At 42.4% G+C, this 20,959-nt stretch overlaps 1 protein-coding gene across 1 annotated transcript; it reads right to left on the reverse strand.

Moving 5' to 3' along the window:
• Positions 1-647: 647 nt before the first annotated feature.
• dusp7 (dual specificity phosphatase 7) lies at positions 648-19,187 on the reverse strand. The gene is given in 3 exon segments (NM_001045577.1): positions 648-2,478; positions 10,307-10,735; positions 18,679-19,187. Coding segments are annotated over 3 exon segments (1,104 nt in total). The 5' UTR covers positions 19,046-19,187; the 3' UTR covers positions 648-2,170.
• Between the last annotated feature and the right edge of the window lie 1,772 nt (positions 19,188-20,959).

Raw genomic sequence — 20,959 nt, forward strand, 5'->3', positions numbered from 1 at the left:
ACTTGTGTGGTATAGAAAAAGTTCCCAGGAAAAAAACACCCATCGACTTTCAAAAATCTTTGCTGTTTCGCAAAGCGAAATGGGACAGATTCACTCATCACTAATTGGGATGTATACAACCGACGGGCCAACATGCATATAATTAGTTGCGACCAATATGTTATATTTGGTCTGGATGTAATCGTGATCCAAGTCAAGCTAATTGAATACAATGCAATACAACTCAGATCAATCATGTGTCAAAACCACTAATGTGTGTAAGGCCTAATATAAAACTTACTCTCCAATTCAAGACTCAACTTATTCTAATATTATTGGTAATTGGTGCCTAATGACATCACAAGAGATAGGTATTGCCTGGCAGGCCATTAGCTGCAATATAATACAATTATATATTATACCTATAACATCTTTCAAAATGTGTTATTTCTGGCAAGATATCTGCTTAATCTTTACAGTAAGACTGTTAACCAGGGTTTGGGCCACTGGCTTTTATTAAACGGCAAAGCGTTAACCAGAGGCAACCAAGGACTGTCAGGGAATTCAGGGTATCCCTTATGTAAACAAATTCACCGCTATTTTTTTTTTTCCTCTTTCCATTGTCAATTATACAAAAAAAATGACTAATAAAAAGCGTGCAATGTGCATTTGGTCAATACAAAACATTTGGCATTTATGCAGAGGAACAGAAAGCTGGAAGGCAGATAGAAAATAATGATTCATAAAATCCCTTAGAAGGTAATACAAGGTTTGCTAACTAGAAATCAAAGTTGGCCCAACACCATAAAGCATTAATTGTTAAAATATTCCTTTTGTTTCTATTCAAAGGCTAAAATTGATCAATATTCTTTTTTTGTACATAAATCAGGTTTAGAATTGTAAACTAGGAGGGGCTGTGTTGTATATTCCCTTTCATTCAGGATTTAAGGCGACTTTTGTGCGTGACATATTTATCGGTATATTGATAAGCATAATATAGGCACACGGTTATAGTGACAAGACTGTGTGACATCAAGATGCCATCATGGAAGATACAACAGGACCATATATACACACTCATTACCAGGTTATTTACATGGCTTAACTCTTATCCCAGCAAAACTGAATGGCTACTATAGCCCCATCCTCTAGTTTTGCTTGTCTAACAAAAATTGTAGGAGATGAATGGATAATTATTTTGCTTTTGCCCCCTCCTTAGCTTCTATGAAAGTGCTATTGGTTCAGCCTGCAGTTTTTTGCCTTGCTTAAGCCGTTATTGCCACTTAGGGTTGTTGGCCAACAGCTTCCAAAAGGCAACGGCACTGGGGCAGTTGTGAGTGTTTTGCCACCCGTGTGAGTGCCAGCCCCATGCTGATAACCACCTGACCCATAAGTGCACTGGCAGGATCCAGGCAATTATCATTCAGAGCAATTTCAAGCACTTACTACCTACCTGGAAACCATGCAATTGCCCCCATGTGCCATTGTCTTCCTATTGCATTGCAATCCCCTAGCAAAAGGCATCAAGGGTTGTGGTCTGATATAATTAGGGTAAGGCCAACTTAACAGGGCCTTAAATGGAACAGTTACCTAGGTCTTCTCTTAGTCTGTACAGAAATACCAATGAAAAAAACTTGCACATTATTGTACTAAACATAATTATTTGGAATATTTAAGTATAGTGGCCCAAGTAGTCCAAGTCTTAAAACGCTTCAATGACTCCTGATCCATAAATTTGGGACAAAAATTTTGTCTCCACCTCAGGTAATGATCTCTTCCTGCAAGGCGAGCAATCATAATGCTTTGTGATATAAGTACCAGACCCAGACAAGAACTGAGCCGAACAAAGTGCATCAGTCCAAGCTTTTTCAACCATCAACACCTGAAACAGATAAAAGACCCCAAAAATGTAGGAAAATAGAAAGTTATAAAATTGCTGCAACAGGTTCCATAGTCAGAATATAAATTTGTGTTGATTTCTTCTCTGGATGGAAAAAAAATGATTATTTTAGAACCATTATTAAGTGCAAATGGGTCCATTCCAAGAAGAGAAACAATTAACTGAACTGTTTATGTACACCTTACTACATAATCATTGGCAGATGATATACCAACAGGGTCTTGGCATTTACTTTTCCAACCCACCGATGGTTTTTCCGCATTCCTTTTGAATTTCTGCTAGTTACAAAAATCATGTAAATTCCAAACCATCGAGTTGAAAGAGATTGCGATTGGTTGGAGTGGTAAAGTACAGCTGAGTCGTTGGGGATCGGATGTCGCAAGGACTTTTCAGCCCCAGAGTCCTTTCGAAATCGAGCAGCTGTCCCATGAAGTTGAAGTTTGGAGAGATGTTGGACTTTTTCCTTTTCACAAAGTCGTAGGCGTCGTTTAGAGACAAGTTGAGTTTCTGCATGAGGTAAGCGACCGTAACCGTTACGGATCGGCTGATTCCCGCAAGGCAGTGAACCAGAATTCCACAGTTCTTTGAGCGAGCCTCATCTGTAACAGTAACAAAATAAGTAAATTATAATTTTTAGATTCCCTAGTAAACAAAACAAGCATTCCACCATGAATAAATGGGCGACAGTTCACAGGCTAAGTCTACGTCCTCACTTGGAGTGTTTTTAGTGCCGCATTTTTAAGTAGCAAAAATACCCTCCTTGACTTTGCACTGGATTTAGCTACAGGCTCCTGCCAGTGCATGCCAGGCAATAGTTGTCAACTTTTCCATCACCTCCCAAGTGTTGGTACAAGTGCTGGTAGGAAATTCCCGTGCAAGTTAAAGCTAAGTTTTTGTGTGCCTTGGTGCTGTGCTTCTGGGCTATTTAAAGGAAAACTATACCCCCCGAACAATGTAGGTCTCTATTGCATAGAATAGCTCACATGTAAAACCTGCTTTATCTAAATAAACCATTTTTATAAAAATATACTTTTTTAGTAGTATGTGCCATTGGGTAATCCTAAATAGAAAATTGCCATTTTAACTACTAAGGGCCGCCCCCCTGGGATCATACGATTCACAGTGCACACAAACAAACCAAGGCACACATACATACTAGGCCACATCAGCCAATGAATGGACAGAGTTTTGTCTTTTGCTGCCGCACTTCTTCCTGTTACAGTTAGAGCTGCATTATTTCCTGTCAGCTGATCTGAGGGAACACACAGCCCATCACTAAATGGTGGCTCAAGGGAAAGGATGGGCAATATTTACCGATATATATATATATATTCCAGTTTGGTAAAACTCTTTAATACACCACCTCATATGATATAAACTATCCAATTAATTCTGGGGGTATAGTTTCCAATGTCCATAAAATGACATTCAAGGTGCCATTCCCCTAAGGTTACTTATTAACACCTATCTGCTTCTTTTAGAGGAAGTTGTGAAGCAAATAACCCTTATCAGCCATAGTAATTGCTTTATTAGTTGTAGCTAAGGTTTCCACCTAGCAGGTATTTACCAGCCTGGCTGGGGAAATTATTACATCAGTTTTTAACAATAGCGTAGAAAGCAAACAGACACAGGGAAGCTGGGACTTTTTAAATTGTAGAAAATTAATCTGTTCCACATATTACATTTAAATTACTGGCTATATATACATAAGCATTTAAAGTGTAGTTATTTCCCGTGGACATGGGCACACATGGATGAATGCTGAAAAGCAGCGGCCTGGCCACTTGCACTGAAGCCACTACAAGAAGTGTTTGCAGGAATCTATGACCTGCAAACAGCATTTGTTCTAGGGATAGGATTGCCACCTAGCAACAGCTAATGGGTTTTGTGGCAGCCTTCCGAAGATACGCTGGAAAACTTTATTTTAACCACTACAGCCACGTTTCTGCTTTCCCCTTCTGATGTGCTTGTGTCTTTACTATGTGGGAGCAAGCACAGGTCTGCTCAGTGCTGATTGGACAGTATAGAGCAGGAAGGGGCGTAGCTGAACGGGGAAGTTAGATTTTGTACCGGGAGTCTGCTGGATGACAATCCTTAAAATAAGGGAGTGTCCTTGGAAGGAACAGAGATTTAAAAGAAATTATAAGAGATGAAGATGCAGTTCAAGTAATTGTCTTATAAATGGACTAAGAATAAAAGAAGTGACAGATAAGGCTATAGTCCCTTGAAATAGATCTGTATAGCATTTAACTACCCATAGCACAACATTCACTGTAAAATTAACCAAAGCACATTGAAGGAAGAGAAATTCAGTACTTTCAGAATGATAAAAGTAGCATCCTTTCTAGTTCTCCTTGGGTTTGGATTGGTAATCCAAATCTTTCCTAGAATTTTGGTGTAAGGCAAGAGAGACATGAAGAAGAATTCACTAGGTAATCACAACTGCTAGGAATTCTGGAAAGAATTGAATGCTGTAATTTTAGGGTGGGACAAGGGTGGGCGCTGTTGCTAGGTGGCAATCCTATCCCTAGAACAAATGCTGTTTGCAGGTCATAGATTCCTGCAAACACTTCTTTGTTCTACGAGAGATTGCCACCTAGCAACAGCTAATGGGAGAGTAGCCCACAACTAGAAGTTGCTTTATGAATGCCCCTTATGTCATGGTGTTTAGAAAGGTTCTGGAAGAAACCATGAGGGTATGTTCATTATAATAGAAAGGTAGAGACATCTTGGAGCAGCCTTTGTTGTTGTGGATCCTCCAAAGGTTTGTCTCTTAAGCTGGACGGTATCGATATTACATTTTATAGTAACAATAAGGCAGAATTAAAGTCAGCCAGTGCAGCTGTAGTGAGACCTTCTTAGGCTGGTCACATGGTTGAAGGTTTGGCCAATAAATAAAGCTGCTCTCCAGAGCCAATTATGAAGCAATAAGAGAGATTCAAGGCAAAAACTTATTATCTAGGCCTTCTTGGTACACACTGACTAATAGTGGTGACAGACCAATAGCATTGGTCACTTTGAACTGGATGGTGGAAAGGGATTAAGCCAATATATTTGTTTTATAAGGCCTGATTATCCAAAATGCCGACTGGCGGAGGCAGTGGAGCAGGTAGATGTTACTGGGCCTCATAGCAAATTCATATTAGGGCCACAGACATTGGCAAGTTGATCCATTCTACCAAAATATATTAAAATTGCTCAATAATAAGGGCCTAGTACTGGGCCCTGTAGATAGAAAATAGATTGTTCCTTTTATTTGTCACATACACAGTTATACAAGTACAACTTGTAGTGAAGTGTACCCTGATTGTTCACTCCTGGGCTGCCCTGCAATTGCAGGGTCTGCTGTCTCTGCAGTTACACCCCTGGGAGGTGGGTAAAAGTAAAGAGCAATTCATCAGGAATACAAGTATGCAAGTGTAAATTACATTATGTTCCTATATCAGGGAGATGTGAAAAGATAATGCCATAGAGTTTGTTGCAGTGAAAGAAACTGCATCCTCCAGGAGCACTAACAGAAAGTTATCTGTCCTGCAAACTCACTCAGGAACATAACTGATTGCTCAGTTCTCTTAAGCCACTGACATCTTGTCATTATTTATTTTCTTTTATACCTGCAAACTCATTTTGGACCTTTGCAGTGTATTCCATACAGATTCCCAAACAATAATGAGTGGAGCCTGCGTCCCACTCCTGGGAATCCTTGCCTGTAGAGACAGACCTCCTACAGGGTGCAGGGTTCCCACTAGAGCAACCCAAACGGGCCTCTTTACTGTGAGTGGAACCATGAGGTACTATTAGTTTAACTCCAAACGGAGAAGAGATATCTTTACATTTAAAAACTCCTTGTTTAACCTTAGGAAGATCCACGTGGGACTGAACCCTGACTGAACCCTTCTTGGGGCAGTCGAATGAGGAGGAAAGAAAGCAGAGTCTAACATCACTCTTTTTCTTCAGAACAGAGAAAAAAAGTCTCCCCTCATATTAAAAATATAAAGGAGATTACACTCTCTGTTTTTTGTGGTATTTGGAAGTAAACTGAGGTGAAAACGTCATGGAGTCTGTAGCAGATAAAGAAACTGCATCCTCCATGAACGCTGAGGTAAAAAATCTAACTTCAGCTACGCCCCTTCCTGCTCTCTACTGTCCAATCAGTAATGAGCAGACCTGTGCCTGTGCTTGCTCCCACATAGTAAAGACACAAGCACATCAGAAGGGGAAAGCAGAAACGTGGCTGTAGTGGTTAAAATAAAGTTTTCCAGCGTATCTTTAGAAGGCTGCCGCAAAGCCCATTAGCTATTGCTAGGTGGCAATCTCCCGTAGAACAAAGGCCTATGGGCATCGAGTAAGGGCTAAGCAACGATATGCATTAAATGCGAGCGGTGCCAGGGGGCAATGAGAATCAGTTAATGACCCCTTATATTTATCATTTTTTTCCCTTAATAATGGAATGTGATATATATTGCTCCTACTATATCTATTGTACTTAGCAGGGACATCTTTTGATTATGGACTGGATGTTTTGATATTGGACTTACACAATGGACTTATGTTATGGACATTCAAGATTGGAACTATGTTGTTAGTTAACAATTGTTTGCACTGTCAATCATCCCCCTCCTAATTAGAGGTGGGGCTTCACCATTGTTTTAAGCTTGGCCCTGACCTGAGCTTTACAGAGATAACTGTATTACCAATGACATCAGTCCCTGCCCCACTGAAGCTTATAGTCAGTGACTCTCCCCCACACACACACACACAGTAGGTCAGTTTTATCGGGAGTCAGGTAACCTGTATGTTTTCAGAGTGTATGAGGGGGAAATACAGACTGCTTGTGTGCTGATGCCGTATGTATCATTTATTAGGTCTCAAAGCATATGGGTTGTACATGCTGCCTGGATGGGGTGTCTCCGCTTTCCCTAATTAAGCTACACAAGGTAAAAACACCTCTAGGTGTGGCAGTCCAAGTGTAGAAGCAGTTTAAGGTGTGGCTTTGCAAACACGGAAATTCCTAGTTGCTCCCATGAAGCAACATTACAATGGCCCAATTTTCATAGTGATATGTTGCTGCAAGCATTTCCCCACAAGATGAGCTAGCTCAGTACTCACTGGTAAATGTATGTCAGACAAATGTAAAACTGGGTATAACAGTATCTTTTTGAAAAGTGCTTTTAGACAAAATACATTGGTCTGAACAAGGCAATTTCTTATTCTCTTATCCAACGAGGCAACTGAATTACCTGCATTTGTTTATGATGGTATAAATTAAAGGAGGACTAAACCAAAAGCCAAAAAGGCTCAGCATCTCTATAGTAATAATGAATCAGGCCTTCAAAGTTGTTACAGGAGCTCCTCATCTTGAATTTTGTTAGGAGTGTCAGTGACACTCACATGCTCAGTGTGCTCTGAGCAACTGTTGAGAAGATTAGGGGTTGTCATTAATTATGAAGCAGAAAATGAGGTTTGCCTGTCATATATGCTGATACTACATGACTCCCACCATAACCAAGGCTCCTATTATTTTTAAAAGAACAACCAATTGTCATTAAGTTTGTTCACACTACTACATCTCCACTTGCTTCCCTTGTATTTCATCCACTGCACTTGCTGCATTGGATGTTCTAAAAAATAATCATTCTAGGTAGAAGCATTCTGGGAAAATTGGGGACATATGTAATCCCTAACCATAATACATTTATTACTGGGTCACACAAGTATAAAGTGTAACAGGAAATCATGTTTCCCCTCTGTCAAATGGAAATAACTACGGATACATCGTTTGTTAAAACGCAAAAGATTAATAAAGCAAATTAAGGAACTCTGAGTAGGGGAAAGATTTATATATCAATATAAAATTGGCTAAATGGTTATAAATAAAACGTTATTAAAGGGATCATGCAATACAGTCTTTTATAAAAATGACACTGTAGGCAAACAAGAAAATTGTATATAACTGTAGATAACACTACATTTTATAATGTAGGTGGGCCAATGGATCGCAATGGATTGTTACCTGGTATTATTGCTATTGGCACAGGCCTAGATTGTATAGTGGATCCAGGTGTACCATGTGATCAAGTCTTGGCTTGGGGGGGCAGATGACTGTAGCAGATAGTTACAGCCCACCACTTGGGTGGATAGAAGAGAAATCTGGAGATAGTGGTTACGTTACCACAAAGAACTTTCTGGAGACCAGTTCATAGCATGTTCTACATAGGTGACATGAGTTTTTTCACCTATGGTACAGTTTCAAAATCAGTGATTTGCAATCACTAAATCATCCCCATTACACAGCATGTTCTTTAACGGGAGAGGGGATATTGCATATATACATATAAAATAAAGGGTTCTTGTATTTCGCCATTATGCAACTACCACAGGCTTCTAGGTAATGGCGGTTGCACTTTTACAGAGCAATTCTTTTAGATATTGTGCAAGCTGCATTTTTCCAGCAGCCGAGCAGAGCAACTAACCTTTGCACTACTCTCTTACTGATATCACTGTTTCAAAGTGCTCTGAAAGCTTAGATAATATGCTACAACTAGGCTGATTTTTTGGTATCATGAAAGACCTTCATCTTAAAGAGCAACTCAAATCTAGATTACATATACTGGTGTATACATTTGCTTCTAATTTGGTCCCATTTAAAGAAAATAATGGCTGTTGCATTAGTAGACTAAAGACAAGGGCAAAAAAGAGCTTGTAGCACACACACAAAAGCAATGTCATGGGAGTCCAGATGGCGTGAGTAAAAGCTGGCTATGCACATACTGATAAAATCATATTAAACAAACCGTTTATGGCACAATAATGAAAGCCAATCCCAACTGATACCTGTGTACTATGGATATATGTTGGTTCAGTGATTGGGCAGCTTTGAAACCCTTATCTGCAGCTGTACCATATCTCATGTATATGCTGCACTGGTAGATAAAGTAAAAAGGAGTTGCAGCTCCTGTTCACTTCTTGATGTTTCAATCATTCAGCCTGTCTGCCCAAACAACTGGAATAATAGAAAGATGGCCATACAGGTATGGGATCTGTTATCTGGAAACCTTCTATCCAGAAAGCTCCATATTACAGGGAGGTGGACTCCCATAGACTCCATTTTAATCAAATAATTCAAATTTTAAAAAATTAATCCTTATTTTCTGTAATAATAAAACAGTGCCTTGTACTTGATCTCAACTAAGATATAATTTATCCATATTGGAGGCAAATTAATTCTATTGGGTTTCATTAAAGTGTACATGATTTTTTATTAGTCTAAAGGTATGGTGATCCAAATTACAGAAAGATCCATTATGCAGAAAACCCTGGGTCCTGAGCATTTTAAGTAACCATATCCCATATCTGTACCATGGAGTGTACCTTGTCAGGCAGTATATATAACTAAAATCTTTGGAAGAGGTATTTTTGTGCTGCTTAGGCCAATAGCCCATACAGATGAAGCAGCATGGCAGCTCCAAAATGAAATTGATACATATTAATAAATATACACTCACACCATGCTGCCAGTGCCTTAGCTATCAATGCCAATATTTTACTTAACAAAGAAAACTAAAAAAAGAAAATAAAAGCACTTTTGCCTATGGAAGGAGCCTGGAATGTCCCTATTGCTCATCGGGGCAGGCCAGCACTGCTTACAAGGAAGGCAGACTTCCTGCAACAATTATACCAGGCCATGTTAAGATAATAACTTCCCATACTGACACCGTCTCTTTCCTCCTCCTTTTCTAAGCGGCTCACCCCACAGGCACCAAACCAGTTTCTATAGTTCTACAAAGATTTTTTCTTTGCAAGTAAAACAGGACTGTTAATCAGAATGCTCGGGATCAGGGGTTTTCCAGATAAGGCATATTTCCGTAATTTGGATCCCCAAACCATGCAAATAAATTGCCTGGATCTGGACAAGGTGACTGTCACTTAAACACAGTGACAACTGCTTTTTTTGAAAGAACGCTGTTTGACCAAGGATCAATTGGGACCACAAAACACCCTGAATCGCCCTGTGTGCTACTTCCTTTTAAGTCTCTTGTTACTACAGTATTTCACACAATAGAATATTCCAGTCATTTAGATAATTAATTTCTGCAGATTCTGACAGGTGCTATGTAATTTTAGTCAAGACTACCAGAAAATGCAGGTATTCACGCAAGCAGGAAATGAAAGAAAATCACATGACTACCAGGCAGTGCTGGTATTCACACAAGCAGGAAATGAAAGAAAATCACATGACTACCAGGAAATGCAGATAACACCTACTGCACTGAATACTAATATAAAATGTTATGTAATTTCTGCACTACAACTCCCAACGTCCACAGCCATTTAACAAGCGATTTCGTTTCTGCTGAGTGAATTTTCTTTTTCTTTTGAGAAGAGCATTGTACTGATTGTTTTACTTATGGCTGAGATTCTACCTACCGATAAAGGAAATGGCCTCAGGAAAAAATTGTGAAAGATTTTGACTCCAGTGATCTGAGATGGGGATCTGCTTGTATTTGAATTCTCCATTGTGTTCAAACATGTTTGGCAAGTTAGGAGTCACGTTGAGGATGTACTTGATGTTATATTTGGCCAGAATATCAAGGTTGGCGGAGTCTTTCGCACAGCCAAGGTATAAATAAGGAAGGATTTGCACAGGGAATGTTGATTGGCTGGTGAGGGTTGGGCTTCCTTCCGATTCAGTTGCGCTGCTTGGTTCTCTGTCAGATTCTCCATCAGAACATTCAGAGTTTATCCGTAAACTGCCTAATCCAAGGACTTTTTCAGGTGCAGGTTCATTGGGGCAGACATTATCCAGGCCGGTCTCACAATGTTCAGGATATTCCCTCTGAAATTTAGTATAACCACCTAAAACAAAACAAGTACATAAAATTAAAAAAGGGGTAAAAAGGACAGAATGCTATTCCCTACTCACATGTATAACAAGCTGTTTAGTAACTTCTAAGGTGAGATCAAATTAGTCCCCTATAAAAACACATTTCATCTGTGAAATGGTGGGAAGGAAAGGTAAAATTACTGGGGGTGCCGTGCTCAGTAAACAGTACCCTGGCTGGTGGCTTTTTTGAAAAAGAGGTCAACCGGGGGTACTGTATTGAGTGCAGCAAGGCCATTTTATTTCTTCTTTCCAGGGTTCCCCTATGAGACTTCTTGTAGGGGGCATCTGCAATACAGAAAATGTTCTGTGCATGAACTCACCAATGCTCAACAAGTGATGCAAGGAAAACTGGGAAAAAATGGTGGTGTGGTGCCCAGCAAACAATACCATAAGGTTGTGGGTTTCTTGAAGAAGAGGAGTGCTAAATGACTAGAATCATTGTGGTCCCTAACAACCTGGCAGCCCCTCAGTGATTTTAACTTTTCTTCTACTTTAAATTTGATGTTCAGTATCCAAATCACCCTTGTGTTCTATGTAATGGCAAGCACCCTGGGGGATGCACATGTGAATGTTGCAGCGCTGAGGTCTTTCTGCCAACGCTTCTCATGTTAAGTAATGGTGAGCACTCTGGTTAGGGTCTTGTCCTTACATAACAAGAGCATTGGTGACAGGTGGGCAGGGGGGCCCTGTGCGCCATTTCCCTAATACCAAGATGCTTGCAGCCCTTAAGATCCAAACATTTGATCTAATCTTATGAGGACTTGCTAATTATGTATGGGTCAAACACATACTACATTTCAACACACAACCTCACATGAAATCCTATGATGCGAACTGAAGCTGTCGCCTACGCACAGCACAGATAAACTTATGTATCACAGGGTAAGGAAGGAGGGTACCAGGAAGCCTAGGAAGGTAAGCATGGTGGTTGTAGTAATATTTAAACATTCACAGTAGATTTAACTATTATGCTTTGTAGGTCTGGCATTTAGCAGAATTATGGTTACCCACAAACAGAAACTGGAACCAGACACAAGGTCTTTTCTCTTTAGCAAAAGTCTTGGTCAACTTCTAAAGAATCAAACCGGTACTTTCCATTTATTTCTGTGACCCACTTTGTCATTACTGTAGGAAAATGCTCAAACATAAGAAACAACAGGAAAAGAAATAGATGAAGATCTAAAGATTAGATAATCATAAAAGCTTCCCAGTGCATGGAGAGCAACCTCCTTGGTAACATTAGGAAGCCCCATTTTAGTGAAAATTACACACTGGAAACTCAATAATTGATTACAAGTTAAACTCTATGATACTGAAATGATAGTCTCTTTAGGCTTATATAAGGCACCAGGTGACTTGTCCCCCTAATGTGCAGTGGCAAAACCTACTGGAGTCCCACTGGTAGGTGGACAAGAGGGATGTATATTGGCCCTTGTATTGCCATCCAAGCAAACTTTATGCCTAGTCACTGAAAGGCTGTCTGATGGTCAGCCTGAAGGTCTATCTTGGAATACTGGGATGTATTGGGTGTAAACTTCAGTCCAGAACCTTTATGTGGCCTCTCACTCCCCAGATGTGCTAAGCCTTCTTGATCATTACCTACTGTAACTGTTTAACATATATCTATATTTCTATGGGGCTTTACCATGGTTTAGCCAGTCCAAAGCCAAAATGAAATCTTACAAGTGTTACATCCAGTTCAGAACCAAATGGGTGACCACAGGGCCATGTGTGAGGTCCCACAAGTGTGTTTGCTCAGACTCTGGTGTATTTAAACTGCAGCTGCTTGGCTAAATAGGAAAACATGTTTGATGGCAGACTTCCAATTGAAATCATCACTCAACACCACTAGGAATAAAAATTCATAGATTCAGATCAAATATTTTTTACACAGAAAGCATGCACATCTTTTATAACAAATTCTATTTTCGTGAATGAGCAAGAAACAAGAAGCAGAACCAACGATCCGGCCCAATGCGTGTTTACAGCATGCCGTTATCGCCCTGTTTTCTAGTGTGTGCGCCAAGTTCACATAACAGTTTAATGACCCGCTGGTTATTCATTATCAGAGGTGAAACAAGGAAATGGACCTGCAGCCTGTAAACAAGATACCCAGCTACCGAGCCAGTTGAATTATAAGAAACACAATGAAGTTGCATCACGCAATTATCTTGGCAGTTTCATTTTGCATTTTTAAAACTTTTTTTGCTTCCTGTTTTCTTATCCATATATGACAAAGACTGGTTACTGGCTGCTTACATTGAATTGCATGTACTAATGGAACCTGAATGGTTGGAACTTTCAGTGGGGAAACTGCAACATGCATCATTGCAAATGCACTGATGACAAATGCCATTTTTTACACACCGTTTTTTAAGTGTCCTGCTGCTTTTTATGCTGGAAATTTACAAAAAAAAACTACATGAAAAAAAAATACTCTGCTTGATAAATATGTTGGCTTTTGCCTGTCAATGCCTGGCATTCACGTGGCCATATGTGGTGTATTTGATTACTGATCTTTTCACATAGCTTGATAAATTGGCTTCCATAGAAAACAGGGAATCCCATTTACATGTTAATAGCCTCTGCAATTTTACCTTCCAAAATGTTAGGAATCCCCCAGCGAATGTAATCGCTTACCTTTTACAAGACAAGCAATCCTCTTCCTTCTTCTGTCTTTGTACCGCTTGCGCAGTAAAATGAAAAGTCAAAATTTAACAAAAAAGACAACTTTTTCACTTTACTGCGCATGCGCCAGCCCCGGGTTCTTCTGGCGTGGTTCTTCTAACAGAAGCACCAACCCAGGGTATAAGGTAAGTGATTACAATCACAGGGGGGGGTGACTAACATTTTGGTACCCCCAGTGATTTTACCTTTCCTTCTCCTTTAAAGGGGCAGTTCACCTTCAAGTTACAGGATGGCCAATTCTTAGCAACTTTTTAATTGGTCCTATTTTTTTATAGTTTTCGAATGATTTGCCTTCTTCTTCTGTCTCTTTCCAGCTTTCAAATGGGGGGCCATTGACCCCAGCAGCTCCTAAACAATTGCTTTGTGAGGCTACAATTTTATTGCTTTTGTCATTTTTTATTACTTATCGTTCATATTTCAGTCTCTCACTGAAACCGTTGCCTGGTTGCTAAGGTAATTTGAACCCTAGCAACCAGATAGCTGCTACAATTCCAAACTGGAAAGCAGCTGAACAAAAATCTAAATAATTAAAACAGAAATAATAAATATGAAGACCAACTGCATCATACTATCAACTATATCTATAGATACTACTTTAGCAAAGAAAAACTGTACATGTATAGGATCTGTTATCTGGAAACCTGTTTTCCAGAAAACTTTGAATTACAGGAAGGCCATCTGCCATAGATTCTATTTTAATCAAAGAATTTCAAATTTTAAAAATGATTTACATTTTCTCTGTAATAATAAAACAGTACCTTGTACCAACTAAGATATAATTAATCCCTATTAGAGGCAAAACAATCCATCTGGGTTTATTTACTGTTTAAATGATTTTTAGTAGACAAAGTATGAAGATCCCAATTACAGAAAGGCCCCTTATCTAAAAAAAAAAACCAGGTCCCGAGAATTCTGGATAACAGATCCCATACATGTTTATTAAGTACATTGGGCCCAAAACAGAATAGGCAAAATTGCGTGCTAGTTGAATGCAGGTAAGTAGTGTGAATATATATGTGCACAAGTGGGACAAAGGAGCACCCTCCCAGGCTGCATGATAAAACAAGTTGAAGGTTACAGCTGAACGTTAGGACAAATATGTAAACTGTCAGCTCCACCTATTATGCTAGTATAGGCACTATACTGTATGGAAATCTGCCTCCCACGCACACTGTGCTGGCTTGTGTTAACCCATAAGGAGCACGAGCCTGACGATAACAAAACACACATGACAATAGGGTATATGTTCAGCCATTCAATAAACTGGTTATTTTTTTATGTAACAAGCAGAACAAGTGAGAAAGCTATTGCTTTATTTAAAAATACTCCAGCATTATGACCACTATTCTTTTACAGTAAGAGCAGCTACTCCTTGTTTCTATATACAAAGACCTGTGGGGGGTTTTAATAAAAGTCCTTATGGGTAACGATACATATGCATAATTCTTTCTAACATGTCCCTTGGGTTGTTCCATGCTACCTATCCCATGTGCACTGTTTCTACTGACCCAAATAATACAAAAAACCTTTATCCAGAAAACCCCAGATCACAAGTATTCTAAGCAACAGGTCCTATATATGAATAATGTCCCCCCTATTGTAAAATATAGAGATATTATAAATCACCAAGGGCTACCATGACCATAAAAAAGCACAAGGCCAAAGGTCTTAGAACTCTAATGTGACTTTTAATATCCTCATATTTTACAACAGGGAGTATATTGTTTAATACAATACACAGGTTTCAGCGATTACAGGATACCCGTGGCTCTTGTGGTGTAAAGGGCAACACCCAGTAGACCTGGAACAGTGGACTGTCTGGCAGATGTGTTTGGGTTTGGTATATGCCAAGTAAATGTACATGTCTAAATAATACGCTAAACACCAGTGGGATGATGTGGCTTAATCCCCCTCATCACTGTCCACTGTCCAGCCTCACTAATGATCTTGTGGGAGCAAATTCCGACAACAACGTTTCAACATCTAGTGAGAACTATTCCCAAAACAGAAGAGTATAGGCAAAGGGCGGAACAGCCTCATATTGAAGCCCTTGGTACTGCCATTTTAGAATAAGGAAGGCTTTTCCCAGTGAGGCTGAATCAGCAGCTGGCCTGAGGGCAGGGGTGTTTAGCCATTCGGCTTTTATAGGTCAGTGCAGCTGCCGCCCCAGAATCGCCCCTGCCTGAGGGATTTCATTTGCCTTCCTCTTCCTCAATCTACAAAGTGTTTAAAAAGGTGGAACCGAATCCCCTCTCACAATGTAAGTTCATAAAATCACCATGGCACAGGAGTAATTATTTGTGTTAATACTGTACAAAGGCAATAACTGTCTCCCTTCCTTCCTGGAGAAAGCAATAGCTTCCTATTTATTCTCACCACTGTGGCTACCGGCTGTTCTATTTCCTCTCTAAGCTGGAGGAGATAAGACATGTGGGGACAATATGGCCATACACGCCAGAGGCAAACTGCAAGCATAAAAACAGAACCAATGAGACATCACAATAACAAGAAAATAAGCTGCGATATGGTTTTATTAAAAGAAAGAAAACAAGGGTTATTACCCAAGACATAAGGTCTCTGGGACAGCCAGGATTGGTACAGCAGGATGTACCATACACTATCGGATACAGTTACAGAACTAGCTTGCTTTGGACCCTGGTGCCTGGCCCGGACTGGGATACAAAATAGGCCCAGGCATTTCAAGTACACAGAAGTCCCAAAGGCCCCACCATTCAAATAAATAGTGAGTGTCTATGGCATCTTACAGCAGCCCCTCTGGCATTTGCCAGAATCCACACATTGCCAGTCCAGGTCTTACTGAGGCACAGTTTGCACAGGGTGCTGCCCCATCTTACTGCCTGGCATGACTCCTTGCAGCATCACCACAGCAATGACAGCCTCCCAGCAGGCCCTAACTGGCGGCACAGTATAAGTAAATAGTATGTGGATATAGATATGTACACAGATATTGGTCGGGTTTGGCAGGCTGCCATAGGTATGCCAACACATTACTTCATGTGGTACATGTAGGCTTTTGCTGGAATAGTTTTGGCTACTAACTCACTACAGAAGTGCCAGGAGTATGTGTTTACTTTAGGAATATAGCAGTGTCCTTACCAGTTACACACTGACAGGCCTCCAGCTTCCACTCTACATTCCACTGGTCAGGTGACCTGCTTTTTGAGATAAGGAGAAGGGGATGGCACAACAACCGTGTCTCATTGTAAATCATCTTTGTGGGATGCTAGTACTTTTGGCTACCCACATGCACTGTCATTTACTGTATGTAATGTATTTTGGGGTGCCAGGACTCATTGACTCCCACTGTATATAGAAGGTACTCCGGAGTGCAAAGAACCACAGCCTCTCACTGTACTGTACTGTCACTACCCACTGTATAATGCACTAGGGGTGCCAGTGCCCACTGCTCTCAGTGTATAATGCACTAGGGGTGCCAGTGCCCACTGCTCTCAGTGTATAATGCACTAGGGGTGCCAGTGCCCACTGCTCTCAGTGTATAATGCACTAGGGGGTGCCAGTGCCCACTGCTCTCAGTGTATAATGCACTAGGGGGTGCCAGTGCCCACTGCTCTCAGTGTATAATGCACTAGGGGGTGCCAGTGCCCACTGCTCTCAGTGTATAATGCACTAGGGGGTGCCAGTGCCCACTGCTCTCAGTGTATAATGCACTAGGGGGTGCCAGTGCCCACTGCTCTCAGTGTATAATGCATTTGAGGGGCCAATGCCCACTGCTCTCAGTGTATAATGCACTAGGGGGTGCCAGTGCCCACTGCTCTCAGTGTATAATGCACTAGGGGGTGCCAGTGCCCACTGCTCTCAGTGTATAATGCATTTGAGGGGCCAATGCCCACTGCTCTCAGTGTATAATGCACTAGGGGTGCCAGTGCCCACTGCTCTCAGTGTATAATGCATTAGGGGTGCCAGTGCCCACTGCTCTCAGTGTATAATGCACTGGGGGAGCCAGTGCCCACTGCTCTCAGTGTATAATAAACTTGGGGTGCCTGTACCCACTGCTCTCGTCATATAACGCATTTGGAGTGCCGGTATCCAATGCTCTCAGTGTATAATGCACTTGGGGTGCCTGTACCCTATGCCATATACTATATATTGTTCTCGCAGTACCCACTGCTCTCTTGATATAATATGTATGAATATATATTAGGATAATGATGCCTCTAGCTATTTAATTTACTGTGCATTGTTCTGAAGATGCCATTTCTAATTCATTTCTCTCCTGCCCATTTCTCAGTGGGGCTTATATCTCTCTTCCTTCCACCCCTAAAAATACTGCCATGGAATCAGCAAAAGGCGGGCCATTCCTTCAGAACCACTCAGGGCCTGAGGGTCACTTATGTGCCTCTAAGAACAGAGATCCAACTAGATACATGTGAATAAATACTGAACCCAAGATCCAGTTGAGATTGACAGATTGCCTGGGCAGTTGAGTGCGACCATTGTTACTGCAATAGGGACCTGATTCACTAGAACCAACCCAAGGAGTCCAGCCCCATAGGGTCACACTTAACTTGGACATATAAGGGAACAACTTAAGGTCCCCATACACGGGCCGATTATAGCTGCCGATATCAGTCCCTTGGACCGATTCGGCAGCTTATCGGCTCGTGTAGGGGCAGAACCGAGGGGCCTGGCTGACCGATATCTGGCCTGAAATTGGCCAGATATCGATCGGCCAGGTTAGAAAATCCAGTCGGATCGGGGACCGCATCGGCTCGTTGATGCGGTCCCCGAACCGACTGCCCCGTCGACGCGTGCAGAATTCGATCGTTTGGCCCCAGGGCCAAACGATCGAATTTGCCTACATGCCTCCCCGATATCGCCACCCGTAGGTGGGGATATCGGGTGAAGATCCGCTTGCTTGGCGAGCGGATCTGCCCGTGTATGGCCAGCTTAAATTGCTTGCTATAGCCACAAATGTGATCAGACCCGCTCTCCCCTGGCCAATAAGGCGCTCACATGGTCACAGTGGCCAAATGGCAGTGAGACTGTGCCATCATTTCACGCACTGATCATGGCCATTTGAATAAAATGACAGCCCCATAAAGGCAGCAGTACATTCAGTATGCCCAGACTTGTGTCTGTAACTCCCATATTCTCTGAGCTTGTGAGCGCAACTGTCACTGTACCAGGGCTGACATGATAGAGGATGCTGGGAAATGTAGTCCCTGTCACTAAGCAGAGTGAGTACCTTTCAGATAGTAAGCTCTGCAGCCTTCCTCCCTGAGTTTGTTGAGCAGCAGCGGCAGCACCGAGCCCGGGGAGCCGTTCTCCTGCCAGTCCTGCGTGGCCTCGTCGTACAGCAGCACCGTGTCCGCATTGCACCGCCCGGCGAAGCGCTCCTTGTCCCGATCATTGGGGATAATGGAGCGGATGGAGAGGTTTCCCTTCCGTAACCTGCGCAGCATCAGGCCGGGGATGGTCAGGCTGATGGCCGCCTCGATGTGCGACGACTGGTAGCGATCATGGGGGCGGCAGTCCAGCAGCAGCACGGAGCTCCCTCGGCCGGACTCCAGCTCCTCCTGCAGCCACTCGGCGCTCTTACAAGGTATGGCCATGGCTCCGACCCAGGCGCAGCAGGCATGGGGGGGAAAGTGGTGGGGCAGGAGCCGCTGGGCACTTCGTGGGGCACAGGGACAGTGGGACTAATACTATACAGGGTTAATCCCTGAGTGACAGGACTCCGCAGCCCTATGGCAGCACCCCACTTCCTTACTGACTTGGACACCGCCCCCTGATTGCAAAACTTGTGCATCCAACCCCCCCCTTCTCCCCTCCCTGTGAGTCCGTCCCGGGCGGGGGCGGGGCAGCACAAGTTGGCTAAGTGCTAGGGGGAAGCTGGGGATCTGGCAGGGAGAGAGGGTCACATGGTGCCCTGTGAGAAACCCTTCCGCGCCGCCGCGCAGCTTCCTTATACACACTCACTGTGTCCCTCATAGGAACGCCGAGCCTGCTCACTGTACGGCCCCACACTATCCGCGCCTCGCTTGGCTGCCAGCTAGAGATACTGGGCCGGGGAGTGAAACACACAAACCGGGATGTACAGAGCATTCATTGGGGGGATAAGTGTAGTTGCGGGAGCGCTAAATACTGCGCCGCTAGCGGGTTTCTGGTGCAGCTGGCTGCGGGACTGACGTGTGAGCAATGTGCGCAGGAAAGTCATGGCCCCAGTGTGAGGAGAAACTGCCCTTAGCAAAGTGTTTAACCCCTAATGGGCCCCTCAAGTTACGCCATAGTTGCCAACATTTGGAAATAATTTCTTTGGGCAATTTTGCTCTATTATAGTTGTACCAATAAGATGCAGGGAGTCTGTACATTCCAGCCAGGGCTCAATCTGCAACAAGTTTCCCCCCACACTCCAAACATATAGGCAGCAATTGGCGCTTTGTTAAACTGACCGTAAGGGCTGTGACACACGGGGAGATTAGTTGCCACGCAACATTTCCCCCCGAAATGCCATCCTGCCGGCTAGAATGTAAATCGCCGGTGGGACGGCATACGCAGTGGCGTGATTTGCCGAAGTTGCCTTGAGAGGAAACTGGCAAATTGCTGCGCCACATACGCCGTCCCACCGGCGATTTACTTTCTAGCCGGCGGGATGGCATTTCGGGGAGAAATGTTGCGCGGCGACTAATCTCCCCATATGTCACAGCCCTAATGTGTGTGAATGTGATGGGGACCTTAGATTATAAGCTTTACTGGGGCAGGTAATGATGGGAAATATATATATATTGGTTAGTGCAGTGCTACAATAGGACTGTGGCACCCATTCCTTGTGGGGTCTATAGACAAACATATAGCTTGAGTTCAGGGGTGTAACTAGAGGAAGCAGACCCTGCGGCTGCTGGGGTCCCACTGGGGAACTGAAATATGAAAAATGCCCAATTTCCTAAGGTTTGTGTGGCCTAAAAACATCTTTTCTTTGGAACAATGTAATTTAAACAGATATCAAGTCTCTAATACATTACATGATGTATTGTAATTTCTATCTATCATTACTGAAATGGCTGTAGCGCCATTAAAATGTGTTCTTGCATCCAGACCCCTCAGTAAAGGAGACAGAAAGCATTAGGAGAGCAGAAGTTGGGGGTAATCGGATCCTGTAAATAAGGACTAGCTAGTTTAAGGGTTACATAATATTGTTAGGTGCAAAGTTGCTGTCTGGCTATGCCCTGATCCACAAACCATGTGCCTTTAGGAGAAGCTCCTCCCTTTTACTGACAAGGGACCACGCCCATGACTCCTGTATGTCCCCAATAGCATTGAGCTACAGAAGGTATTCAGTTAGCAGCCTTTATCTGCACTGAGGAGTGTGACTGGGATTAGTACCCAGAGTCTGCTTGTTTAGCTGGCCATACACACACTGATAAAAAATCTGAACACGTAGGCGCCTTAAGGCAAACCCAAGTGCAAACACTGTAACCTGACAGTAGTAGTATAATAGGTTGATTTACCAACAATCTGGACCATCT

Source organism: Xenopus tropicalis, chromosome 4, assembly GCF_000004195.4.
Source record: "Xenopus tropicalis strain Nigerian chromosome 4, UCB_Xtro_10.0, whole genome shotgun sequence".
Taxonomy (NCBI): domain Eukaryota; kingdom Metazoa; phylum Chordata; class Amphibia; order Anura; family Pipidae; genus Xenopus; species Xenopus tropicalis.